The sequence below is a fragment of the Parasteatoda tepidariorum genome, chromosome 9, assembly GCF_043381705.1.
Source record: "Parasteatoda tepidariorum isolate YZ-2023 chromosome 9, CAS_Ptep_4.0, whole genome shotgun sequence".
In the NCBI taxonomy this organism is placed as follows: Eukaryota; Metazoa; Arthropoda; class Arachnida; order Araneae; family Theridiidae; genus Parasteatoda; species Parasteatoda tepidariorum.
In genome coordinates this window covers 26838249-26852879 of record NC_092212.1, presented here as the reverse complement: position 1 = coordinate 26852879, position 14631 = coordinate 26838249, and the positions used below count along the sequence as shown (strand labels likewise).

General features: G+C 26.2%; 1 protein-coding gene across 1 annotated transcript in view; it reads right to left on the bottom strand.

The window, feature by feature from the left end:
- Nucleotides 1-4799: 4799 nt before the first annotated feature.
- LOC107452429 (protein zer-1 homolog) overlaps nt 4800-14631 on the bottom strand; it is a 39200-nt gene continuing 29368 nt past the window's right edge. Inside the window, exon 15 of the mRNA XM_071185775.1 lies at nt 4800-11683. Coding sequence (XP_071041876.1) covers nt 11626-11683 — 58 coding nt within the window. The 3' untranslated portion in view covers nt 4800-11625. The remainder of the gene's footprint in view (nt 11684-14631) is intronic.

Genomic DNA, 14631 nt, shown 5'->3' with positions numbered 1-14631 from the left:
TATGGTAAAATTTTAATAAAATCTATGCTAGTAATATTTTATTATTAAATTAATTCAATTCTTATAAAATTATCATGTGTATTCTGAATTTTGTTTTGTAAATTATTAAATAAGCATGCATATGTTCACATTACTACAGGATTGACTTTTTATTATAGGAACTGCTTATAACCAATAGAAACTGAGACACTTGAAAACGTCCTTAATAGTTTTGTATTTATAGAACGTCATTCGTCAGCAGAAACCTGCCAACCCTGCATTACTACATACAAATGATATACATTGAAAAAACAAAGTAGAAAATATTGCATAAAATGATAAGAAAATTTATATTTTTGTGGTTCACATCACACTTACTGTAGAAAATCACACAATATGCTTTTTAGAATTAATTCATTTGTTAATTTCTAACAAAATTTTCTAGTTACAGCTGAAATGGGATTAAAAAACAACGTATGTCTTACATTCCAGGTATCATAAAGTGTACAATGTGCAGTGTCAATAAAATAATTGGAAAATTGTGTTTTCTTTTTACATAAAAATAAAATCAAAACTTTTTTCTTTTTGAACCTATGCCATAGTTATTGTCAAATTGACATGAAAGTCGAGATTTTCTTTAAGATAAAATAATAAAAACTTTTATTTTTCATTATCATGGTACAGAAGGTTAGGATATAAAAGAATTTTTAAAAAAATATGTATATAAAATAGTTATTTTGTATTTTAATATGTATTTAAATATATAATTGTTCTATGACATTTAAAAGGATAATTTTTTTCTTTATAGCACCACTTGTGATAGAAAAAGTACAGTGAAATCGCTAATGAAGTCGAGTATTGAAGAAATCCATAGAGTAGCATATTTGTAAATACTGCAACCTCATGTGTGTTATGAATCATTTATATATGTTGCTATTCATGATTCTGTTTGAATAATATGATAACTACTAATAAATAGCTTTCAATGATCTTGCCTTGTCTCTTTTTTTTTTCTATCTTTAAAATACGTAAAATATTCTCCAATCAGATATTCTGTTTTGTATTGTCTTATAATTGACTTATTTTAGTTAGAAGCAATAATTTTTGCTTCTAACTTAAAATATTTTGTCAATGTAATATCTTTGATGCAATTTAACTTATGTAGATATTGGATTATTGCCTGCACATTTTGCATGCGATAATCTAACTAATCTAAGAGTCAATCTAGTATTTCCTGCCATGTTCTCTTATAGAAATTATTTGAAAATATAGAATTTAGTGCAAAATATTTTTGTCAATAACTAAGGTTGTCTATAAGTTATTATGTGTAATTTTATGAAATTATTCAGTTGCATAAGATTTTTAAATTTAGAAACTCTGAAGTTGAAAAATAAATAATGAAGTAAAAATAAGTTTTAAGTTTGCTTTTTTCAAAACTGACAAAAATTACCTTTCAAGTTAGAAGGATGCAAGCACACAAAATAGAATCATAATTATTACAATTTGGAAAAATGGTAATGAAAGGATTGTTTCAGGATTCTGAAAGTTATGGACCTGCAGGTTTGTCAAAAAGGTGACAATAGGTAGATTTTTCCTTTAGTTCTCGTGTATTATTGTGATTTAATTGCAATTCAAGGGCTAGTACAAGTGTAAATTGAAGTTGTTGATCAGTAATTTTAATATTACACTTTTTCAAGTTTCCTGTTATCAATATATTATACAGCTAGAAGTCGGAGATGATTGTGTTCCTGATTTTTTGCTAACCTTATCCAGAAATCCAAGCTCTAGAAGTTTCAAGGAATCATCGATCACATTTATGTATACAAATTCTTGTATATTTTATTTAAAACTATTATATATAACTATTATATATATCTTGTATATTATATAGAACTAGAATTTATATTTGGCATCTCTTTCATTTAAAAATATTTTTTCTGGTAGAATAAATATGATTAGACATAAAAGTAAACTTATACATAATTATCCATTTAAATCAGTGGTTCCTGAACTTTTTGTCTCGTAGACCCCCTGCTTACCTGATATTGATTTTTTATAAATTCATTAACTTCAAATGTATTTTCGACAGCTGGAACAGTGCTACTCACTGTGAAAGATTTAAATTTCTAACTGTAGTGTGAAAAATTTAAGAAAATACACATGTTAATTTTATCCATTTATTAATTAAATTCAAATTAATTTACCGGAAACCAATTTAGCTCAAAAAATAATTTTTTGTTACAAAATAAAACCTTATACGCAGAGAAAATAAAAATGTACGCGGGCGGAGCTGTAGGCAACTGCTAGTTTATAATAATTCAGTTTCATATATCAGAAAATAATCCTAATAACTTAAATTTTGATAAAACTTTTACTTCATAGCTACTTTTCTAAATTGTGTAGATAGATACATGTCTTTATATTATAATGTAAGTAAACAGGTACTATCAGTGTATCTTCATTATTCCATTCATTCATGAAATACCAAAAGTAAAGTCACGACCTGCTTATACGAGATCCACTATCGTTGGCCCCCAATTTTTTCCCCCTTTGACATGAACCCCTGGGGGTCGATATAGACCACTTTGGGAATCACTGATTTAAATTATGCTGCATATAATTTATTTAGAATTTCATGTTTTGAAAATAATGATTTAAATTTATAAAGACATTTATTTTTTGAAATTCGTCATTAATGATTATACTTAAGAAATTTTCAGGATTTTTGAGTTGGGCTCACGTAGAAGTTGAAAGAGAGAAAAAAAATTTAAACAAATTGTTTGTTGGAAATCTATAATCAAAATAAACCTGTTAAGATTTTTTGTTGTAAATTTTATAATATTTGTCTTTTTTTATAATAAGTTTTATCAAAAATAAATGGCTATTAAACAACAAAAAAAAGAACTTAAATTTTTTATTATTATTCCTTCTAGGTTTTTTTTTTTAGAAAAAATATGTAATAACAACTGATTTTCATTTAAGTAATTTTTTTTTGTTTCTTTTCACGGCCAGGTTTCATATTCTTGACACCAATTACAGGGTGCGCAGCCAAATCTTTCAACAAAAAATAAGCACCTTTTAAGTACAAAAAATATTTTTAACATACATAAACAAAATGCGAAAAAATTTTCAAAGACTTTACATGATCAGGATAAAATAACTAGTTTCTGAAAAAGAACTTATTTCTTCATTATATTAGCCATTATAAAATAATCAAGATATTTTTCGGTTCGATTTCAGAGGTTGGAAAATGAAGCCTGAAATTGGGAAAATCTTGCAAAATGCAGCAGAGTTATACACGAGAGTGCTGGAATCTTATCGGACCCAGCTCAGTAGACACAGATGTGGACTGGCAAGTATTTCATCAATCATGTAAAATGATTAGCGCTTTCATACGCTATGGACCGGCGGTACGCCGAAATAGATTGTTGAATGAATTATGAAAACGTTGAATATGAAAAGCACGCTTTTGCATAATACGTGGCGAAAATCGACATGGTAAAAAAAAAATTCTCATTTTCGAAAAGGAAAAATTAAGCTCTTTTTAAAAACATCCAATGAAAGAAACACCTTTAAGGGCTTTTAAAAAACAGTTATCGAAAATAAGCACTTTTTAAAAACGCTACGCACCATGCATTAGTATATATGAGCTATCTTCCCTCCCTTCAAATCATTTTCTTTCGAAAGCTTTTCTAAATAGAAGAATTTTCAGCTGCTTCTTTGCTTTCCTTGTGTATGTATTTCTTTTCCTTCAATTCAATACCCTTTACCTCTAGAGGGTTGTTTAATTTCTCTTCCCTTATTTTTGCATTCTTCCATGTAGGCTGCATATTTTTAATTTATCTGTTATTGGCACAAGATAAGGAGAGTTAAATACTCCTTTAAAGCATCTTTTTTTTGCCAAAGCTGCATTCAAATATCTTGCTGATATTCCCAGATGATTTCTGATATTGCATGTTTAAACTACTAATTTCATGTAGGTTTTTCCTTCTTTTTTTAAAATTTGATTTATACCTTAAAACATAGATGTCACTGAGAAAAACTTTTGCAACGTCCGTATAAGTTGGAATGTATGAATCTATATTTTTTTCTATCATCATACCATTTAAAATAATTAATTTGAGGCAAAACTTTGTGGTATTACAGCACTTCGTTTCCACTGACATGCCATTCCACACTGTGTTGAATAGTATGCACTTTGGTTTGACTATTGCAATTTGGACGGGAGGGGACATTAATTGTCATGTCTCACACTGTCAGGGGTGATTGTGAGCCAAGGTCAAAATTCCGAAAAATTTCTTGAGTTAAAAAAAACAGTTTAAATTGAAAAAAAAATTAAAACAAGGTTTTTTTTTCCCGTTTCTCAATATTTCTTAGTTTACTTAAAATAAATTTAAAATTTTACACATACCTATGATGACATGCAGAAATAATTGAAATTTACTAATATGTCTTTCTTAAGTTTATGATTACAATAACTATTAACTGATAAAAAATGAATATTAATCATGAATATAAGCTTATAAAGTATCTCTCAGGCTTTCCCTTACAAACAAATAAAATAAACTGTGTTTTTAAGTTCCACCTTTGAAAATTCGATTTCCGGAAACGTCTGGATCACTGTTAGTGAAAAATTCGGAATTTTTCCGGAGCACAATCACCCCTGCACTGTGTTTGTGAGTGCGCAGCATCTAAACATGCACAATTATTTAACTATCCGGTCATCCCAGATCTTTAAGAAAGCAGCTTGTACTGTTTTAATTTGAAAAAATCAATAAAACCTATTATAATCAACCTATAACAATAAACAATCAATAAAACAAATTTTCACAGGTTTTATTTTCAATATACATATTGGTAATAGTGGAAAGATACCTCCAAATTGAAAATTGTTCATAGTGAATAAATGAACTTGATAATGATACAGATCAAAATAATTTATACATTAGCTAAAAGGACCAGTGAAGTATTTAAGTTGCCTAATGTACATTAAAATGTGTCAACACCTTTATACAAAGTACAATTAAATACTACATTCAAACCAGGAATATGGACATATGTTCAAAGAATCTAGTACCATTCATCTATTTATAATGAGAATTGATTTTAAAAAAAATCGATATATGTATTAAGTAGACAAGCTATTTTACACAATTTATAAGAGCATTTCTACATTGAGGATACTAAACCATTAGAAGAAAGAAAAACAAACACATCTGAATGATTTCCCTAGTTCAAATTGAAGGAAAATGCAAAAAGTTTATAATAGTGCTTTAAATGGTTATGTAGTATATGTACTAAGTCTCTAAGTAAACATTTTTCAGCAATTCAACTTTAGAGAAAATAAATGTAAGGAAAAAATTAATGTAAGGAAAAAATTAAGAAAATATATGTAAGTTTGTTTTATACAAGTATACTAAGGACGAAAATTTGAACAAAATTCAATGTAAAATATATATTTAGTTCAGTTATGTGTAAAATACAAGTATATATCTTCATTGAACGAAATTATGAAAAAGCAGTGACAAATAGCAATTATTAATTTTTTTAAATGTGGACCAAAAACTTTAATAAGATTTTCTGGAGTCGAGACCTTACATATATAGAGTAATGGTAAAAACAGCCCTTAATATGTACTTTTCAGAAACCTTATCAAAAATGAGAAAATAGAATATTAATATTTAATCAAGAAAAAAGCAAGAATGCTACCGAAATCTGACAAATTACGGTTGAGAAAGGGTAATGTAATAAATGTCAAAATATATACAATTGGAGGGTGAAACTGAATGTTTCTAATCTTTAAACTGGTCTCTGCTTACTCTCACTATCAAACCTGTCTTATTCATAGCATTCGCTTTCATGTTATGTGATTTTTTAAGATTTTGATATAATTTTTTCCTCTGTTAAATATTGATTTGCGACCCCTTATGCATACTTTTTATTTACATTTTTGATAAAGATTCTAAAAATACACATTAACAGCAGTTTTTACGGAACACCTTGTATATAATTTATATGTGATTTTAGAAATATCGAAAGCAACAGTGACAATTAATAGTAGTAAATTAATTCTTTTAAACCTAAACCAAAGATAAGATAACTAAATCATTTTATGCCAAGGTCGGTTGCGACTCAATTTTTTTTTAAAATTTAAACTTTTTTTAAAAAAAACTGCAGCATAAGGAAAGTTTCCATAGCAAACAAAATTTTTCTTTTTTAGCATTTTATTCAACAAACAAAATGAAACAGAAAAGTTAACTAATAATTTCAATAAAAGAGAAGAAAAGGATATTTCCACTCTTCTGTTTAGATTAAAACTGATTAAACTTTCTAACACTTAAAGTGTTTTAATCGTTATAACCGCGATAACGATTCAAAGCGTGCTCCATTAACTCCATGTAATCAAACTAGCTCATTCATATAGTGCTATAATGTCGATAGCAAAGATCCTGTATGAATCATATTAGAAACACTGATTCAATTATCAGCTGCAAAAAATACAAGAAACACCTTTATGAAAGTATATATGTTTGCTAGCATTGTTTTGATGCTTTAAAAAGGAATGTAGAAATGCTTCCATTTTAATTTAAACAATTTACAATAATATGAAAAAGTTAATTTTTACTAATATTTTTCTGGCATTAAAACATAAGCCCACTATTATTTTTAATGCAGTTGAAAAAAATAAATATTCTTAGATTGAATAAGGCAGGTCACACACTGAGGAGGCAAGCAGTAAATAAGAGACATACGCGAGACAGATTCCCATACTTTTGCCTTAGCATGTGCAAATCACCTTCGCACATCCAAAAGCAAAAGTATAGAAATCACCACCTGCATGCCTCTTTCTCACAGCTTATCTCCTCAGTGTGCAGCCTGCCTAACATTAATTTATTAAAAAAAATTGGAACCGAATGTTTTTTTAAGCGTAGACATCATTCAATAAATGTTGTTTTTAATTTAACAAGTGCTAATCTCAAATTACAAAAAAAGTAATAACTTAAATAGACAAACTATTAGTTTATCATCAATATTTTTTCTGATTTTGTAATGAATGCATGGGAAATAATACAAGTTCGAATTAAGAAAGATTTTAATAATGAAGAATTAAGAAAATTTTAGAATTAAGAAAATAATTTAAATAATGAAATAAAGGTTTGAATTTGAAAACAAAGATTTTAAACTAATAATTCAATGAAGAGCATCAAAACGTCGCAAATGAAAATTGGATTGAGTGAGCTCATATATTTTTCTTTAAAACAACTCCTTAAAGTTATAGATTTGAGTAACTTGAAAAACATTGTAAAAAATTTGCATAAAATTAATAAATTAAATTTATTAAAAATAATTATTTGATTACTTAATATATCAAATGAAAAACGCATGTAAAATTTCTACACAAATTTTTTTTCTTGTTACAAAAATCAAAAAGTAATTACATCTAAATATATGTAAGTTTTAATCGCATTAAAACTGCACGTGAAATTTTGTTATAAAAATTTTCTCTAAGAAAATGAATTTTCAAAAATATTTCATTACAAAATGAGGGAAAAAAGAGGTTCTTAGAAATAGTATTATATTTCTGCCAAATAATTATTGTCCTATTAACCAAAAAATAGTTGCTTTCTTTTTAACAACATTCAATCAAAATTGACTCACATTTTAATATATTTGACACAAATTTGTGACAATAATTACATAATTTAACATGACCAACAACTAATACCATTCATGTTTATACAATATTCACAAGAGAATGTATAACTCAAAATTATAATCACAAATGAAAATTGTGACCCTAATTGTATCACTTAACATGATCAACAGCAAATATCATTCACATATGCACAATATTCAAAAAAGAATATATTACTCAAAATTATAATCGCACACAAAAAATATTTCAATTCGGCTTATTTAAAAAATAAAACATAAATAAATAAGATAGGATAATACAGAAATTGTATCATATTTTCTAACAGATTTCAAAACAATTTCACACAAAAAAAAGTTTACTCTTCTTTCTCAAATATATTACTTTGGCAACTTCAATGTGACATTCATTTGGAACTTATTAAGTGACTCAAAACAGCAACTTTAGAGGCAATATTTTAAAAAAATCAAAGGAAACATATGAACTCACTCAATATCCATCTCATATGCGCAAATTTCGTTTTTCAGCTCTTCATTGAATTAATATAAAAAATAAAATATGTAATTATTCACTTTGAAATGTAACTTTAAATTAAGTATTCAAGTAATTTACAAATTGCCTCTAAAGTTACTGTTCAACAAAAATTTTACAGTGCAAATAGTTATGTCAGTACTTTTCTTCCTTATAGTCATAAGTTTTACCCTTTCTAAAATTTAATAAATAAACAATAAATCTTTATGTCTGTACATAGTAATAAAGAAACTTTTTATAAAAAAGTATTTACATTTAGTTTAAAGCGAACTAGTGTGTAATAGAGATGAGACAGGCTAAGTCAAAATTTAATAGATAAATGAAGTTTACAGACTATGGCACATGATAAAAATGTCACACATAGTCCATTCATTGTAAGAAGACTATTGAAAGCCAAATCATAGCATTCATTTAAGCCAATCATTTAAAGAATTTAATGGTAGGGAGTTTTGTATCAATGACAATTCTACAGCACAATGACTTTCCCTTGTCTAAATGAACTATCGGAAAGTCAATCATTTTATAACAGAAGCTGGACCTTACTTTATATCTAAACAAATATACAAAAATCTGATAGGGTATATTTTGTGCAACGTAGATTACATTAAAAACGCAAATAAAGCACAAATAAAGATACAGGAATGGACATAGTAGAAGATATATAGAATGCATTTCTCTACAAAACCTATTAACCTTCATTTAAAGCTAACCAAAATTTATGAACTTATTAAATTTTATTTCAAATGTGCTTTATTATTTCAAGTTTTTCTATAAATACTTAAGTTCATATTTATGCATTGAAATTTAAAAATTATTTTAAAACATAAATATTGATCTGTTCTAGACATGTAATGTCATGATATAATACAAAATCTATATAATACAATACTCTATATAAAGCAAAACCTAATGTTTTGAAGTTTGTGTTATAAAGATCTTCTACTGTACCAGTTTCAGTTCTGTAAACAAGAACCACCCTCAGTGTCTAAGCACCAATGTGTCTAAACACCAAAAATTTTGTGTTCAGACACTGAGAGAAGTTCTTATTTATAGAACCGAAACTATAGTACATCCATTTCTGTACCGTCATGTGTGCTTTATAAAGGTTGTTTTTATTTAATGATACAAAAATTTCTTTATTCAATAATTAAGTCTAAAAAAAGTAAAAATTATTAAGTGCAAACAACTTATTAGTATTATCTCGACACATAAATAAAGAGTTATAATATATTTTGTCTTTATCTTCTAAAACTTTACATCTTAGAAAATTTTTAATTTATTAATTTGACCAATTAAATTTCAAATGAAAAAAAAATATCATTCTCGAATGGGTTTGGATTTAGTATTCTAGCCTCTTCAATGTGAGCAAGAACTCATCTCTAGTACGCAACTGCTCTGCTGGAAGCTCCAATAGTACATTTAAAAATAACAATATGAAAATGAGAATAAACTTATTAGGAAGATTGCCTTTTTGTTTTCATATTGCACTTATAGTATAGATAATCTAGCTTCCAAACAACATTCATAATTTTGCTCATAGTATATAAAAGAAAAGGAATTTGGTAATGGCAATCCCAAGATTTAAGAAATATGTAAGGAAACATTTACATAAGTTTCAAAATTTAAGTAAACTTTTAAATGGACTAGCTTATGAACTATTTTTGTTCCCAAAACACATTTACTGTGAAACATGGTAAAATATAAAATTATTTCAAATACTAAAATTATTGATATTAAATAACCAAATTCATTAGAAATAAAAATTGTAGCACATTATTATATACCATTAAACAATCTTAAAAACAAATTATTACAGTTTAAGGCAGAAAAATTATATTTTATACATTTATATGCAATGCATTTTAAATTGCTAAAATAGAGTAGAACCTTGATTATCTGAATTTCTTTTTACTCTGATATTTCAGTGAATAGAATTTTTTTTTTGCATGCACACTTAGTTTTTTCTTTTCAAAATTTTAATAATATGTTGAAGTTAATCAATAATAATTCAATAATAAATAAGCAAAATTAAAATAAATAAATAAATACTGCATGACTACATAGAATAGATATTCTTATGTAAGTAACAAATAAACACTTTGTGAATCGGCAACATTGGTTGCTTTTATTTTGATGAAGAAGTCTGAAAGTTTTAATTATTGTTTTCTTATTACTACCATAATGAAATGTATATTACTATTACTATAATGAAATAATTAATTTAGTGAATGCCATGGCTACCTTTTCTGCTAAAAAGAAACATATAATGTTATCTACATTAAAATTTAGTGAACTATGTGTGAAAGGAATTGCAAGAGCCTCATTAAACTCACAAAAGTATATAAATCAATAAAATCAACTTTGCAGATCAATGAAATCAGTAAAAAATTCACAATGAGATTGTACTTTTTCCAATGTAAGCATGAGTGTAAGTAAAGTTTTAATTATTATATTTTTATATACATTTCAAAAACATATCTATTAAATAGTAAACATATAACAGTAACATATTAAATAAATTTAAGTACTAGATCACACTATAAATAAGTGTTCATCGAAGAAAATTAATTAAAAAAGCACATAACTTAAATTTGAATAATTTTATTATCAAATAGATCTGGTCCTAATTACTTTGGATAATCAAAGCCCTACAGTATGCAATTGCATATAATATGGTTATTAATTACAAAAATACTAATCTTAATAACTGTTATTTAAAGCAATTTAGAAAATGAATTCTTATAAATATATTTTAATCTGACAATTCAAAGGATTACAGAATATATATATATATATCAAGAGAAATAAATTTAAAATACATTAATACATAAGAAAAACCATACTTTATCTCAAAATTTAAACTATACATCACATGACAAAGTCACTTAAATTCGACATTCAGAGGTATTTTTCTTCCTAATAAGCTTACATTTGAGTGTCTTTGATATTCTATATTTGACTTTAACTCTCATAAAAACAATACAAAATGTTTAATTCGTGGTCTTTTGAAAAAGCTGACAATGATATTTTAAATGAAATAATTAATCAAATTTCAAAGAATTGCAAAAAAGCTCTACAATGTTTACAAAACAAATAATATCTAAAATATGCTTTTTTAATGAAGTTTTACAAACTTAAATTTTCAAGAATTTTGGAAAATAAAACAAGTTCTGTAATAAGTTTTTTCTAAACAAAAATAAATTTATTATACAAATATTATATGACTTTGCAAAATAAAACAATTCAACAAAAAATACTATAGCTTCCTCCAGGTTACATGTAGCCAATATAGTAAAAGGGAAAAGCTACAAGCAACAAACATTTAAATGTTGTTGTTTTTTCTTTTAAAAAAAAACAAAACAAACAAAAACATACCATTTTAGAAGCCATGGTATTTGCAAACTAAATAATTTTTTTAGAGTTACTTCTATTTACAATATAACATATGTGAAAAACATAGTTTATATAATTTCTACATCATCATTATCAGACATATCACTGTCTTCACAATTTTCATACCTAGAAATAGAGAGAACAAATAATAAATGATGAGTCAATATTGTAAAAATAGAAACGATGAATTAAAAATTGATTGAACTGATGAATTAAAAACCGATACTGAAACGATGAATTAAAAATTTATAAACATTAATGATAAAAACTGTCATCATCAACTACCACATTACAAATTTCAAGTTTATAAAGACTTAATTCACTTACAAACTGATTCACATTCATTTATTCAATTTTTCACTTCTACGTTTCAATTCCCACATTCATTTACTTAGGCATTCATTTCATATAATAAAAACTTGATATAATGAGTATGACATAGTACAAGAAATCTGTATTACAACAAATTTCCTAGTCACAGTTAAAATGCTAATATTAAAGTAACATAAATAATATGCTTATAACAAGTTAAAAATTGTTAGACCTATATTATGAAAGGAATTTTTTTTAAATGAAATACATTTTTTTTATTGTTGGACATTTTTAAGTATTTCTGTTATCAATATAAAAAGCAAAAAAACATAGTTAACTTCTTACAATTTTAATCCCCTATTTTTATAAAGCAATCTGAGGGCAACCACCAGTTAAATTATCTTCTTCCCAACAAAAAAGAAGTTATTTCCCTTTATGACAACTTACTATTAAAACAGACATTCACGGTCACCAGATGTGAAAAGAATTGCATTACCTATCCTTAAAAATATAGAAACTTGTTGGTTAAAGCCTTTATCTGTACAATTATATTAAAAAAAAGAGTTATTAAAAAAGCAGTTAATTAAAAAAAAGGGAGTAATTAAATGTACATTTCGAGATTCACATGTTATAATAAATAGTATCGTATTAAAAATATTGATATTTTAAAAAGTATACAAAAATAACTAGTCATAATTGACAAGTAAATTATTTTAAAAAAGGATAGAATTATTAGGCCAAATAATGAATACTCAAGTGCAGAATTTGGATTTTCCGTATCATAAGAATATCGAGATGTCAAAAAATCATGTGAAAATTTACAGCATTAACTGTAAAAAAAATAATAAAAAATACTAGTGCCGCATTGATTTTGCCCAAATTAACTACAGCAAAAAGAAATTATTCAAATGCGAAATTAGAATTTCTCGTTTTTTAATAACATGGTATGAAAATATTATTTATAACTTTGAAAAAGTCTATGGAAAAAACAACAGTATCGTCATGTCAAAAAAGCTGACAAATAAATGCACAAATTGAATTTTGCGTGTCATAATAATTTATAAACAATATAGAGTTTTTTTTTTTGAAAATTTATTTAGAAAGTTTGTAGCATTAATAGCCAATAAAACTATAGAAGCACCGCACGTATTTATGATGGTATGCCCGCAAAACGAGCATATAAAAAATTTATAACTAAAATGTGTGATCGAAATTTTGTGTTTCATAATAATATCAGCCGTTTAAAAACCACAAGAAAATCAATTGTATTAACTGCAAAAGAATAGAAAAGACTGAACACGGATTTACAATGGTATGGAGTGTGTTAAAAAGTGATTACCAAAATACGCAATTGGAAATTTCCACGTCATATGAACGTATTAAAAATTTTTTCGCTCTAATTGTAGGCAAATAAAAAAGGTAGCAAATATATCTCATTCATTAAACAATTTATCTTTAAAAAATCATAATTTGCACCAAAATTCCTTCTCTTAAAATATGAATTTTAAAAACAAAATTAGAAAAAAAAAAGCATTTATTCCAGCGGATGATCTTGTAAATATTTGTCATTACGGAATTCCTTTTTAGAGTATCAATTTTATACTTTTGTGTTTGCTTGAGTACTTCAATAATTCTAGCCAAAGTTATTATGGAATTTTTTTTCCAGTCTCGTGTTCTTGAAAATTTCTGTAGTTGCGTTTTTCTCTAACATTGCTGGGGGGGGGGGGNGATTTTAATTAACATGAGTCCTTATTGCAGATGAGAGAGCTTAGTAATAAAAAAAGAGGGCGCTGGTAAGGGTAGAATAAATGTTTCATTAAAGAGATTTTGCATAAGGAATGAAATTCAAGATAAGCGGAGCTCTGAGAAAATTTTGTCTTGATAGAAATTATTGATTCGCGGAAGTCTGTGAATTAACGGTCTTGGGATTTGAGGAATTCTGTGAATTATCCTAAAAATCACACTCCTGTAGTATCTAAAAATCACACTCCTCTAGCATGACCTGAAACTGCTTGTTTATATTGTTTATAGTTATTTTTTTAAAACTTGTTACTATAAAACTTAATAATATAAAATGAAGATTAATTGAAATAAAAAAATACTTTTTGTACTAAAAATCAAAATGAATGGAAAAATAATACTAATTTCAGAGTTCTCCTTAGGAATAAAAAAGGGGAACTATGCTATGTACTAAAACGCAAAATTTATGGAGATTTCTCCATAAATTTGTTGGCAAACAAGTTGGCAGAGATGCCAACTTGCTCTGGACAGCAAATATATATTTTAAAGTGGTAGTTTATCAATTGTGATTCTTGGTTTAATAAATTCAATTTAGTAGATCTAAATTGAATTTATTAAATCAAGATCCACCGCTATTTCTAAGTAATTCGTAGGTTTATATATTCACTATTTTCTAGTACTTCTGTCGTGCTGTACGCTCTAAAAAGAAAGCAATAACAGTCAAATAATTGCAAAATTTACTCTGTAGTTATTTACCGTTTTTTTAAAATTATTTTGGCGTGTCCGGAGCAGTTGGCATCTCTGGAAATGGTACTAATTTGTTTAAGAGTGCTTAAAAATAGGCAAACTATAATTGGCATCAATGATGCTTAATTAATTTCAGTAATAGTTACTAATTGACATAAATAAATAAGCAATGCACTAAAAAAACAAAATTAATGGAGAAAGTGTAAAATTGTGTTTTGGAGAACCTAATAAAGTCACCATACTATTATCAATGTTAATGATGCTTAATTTTGGTA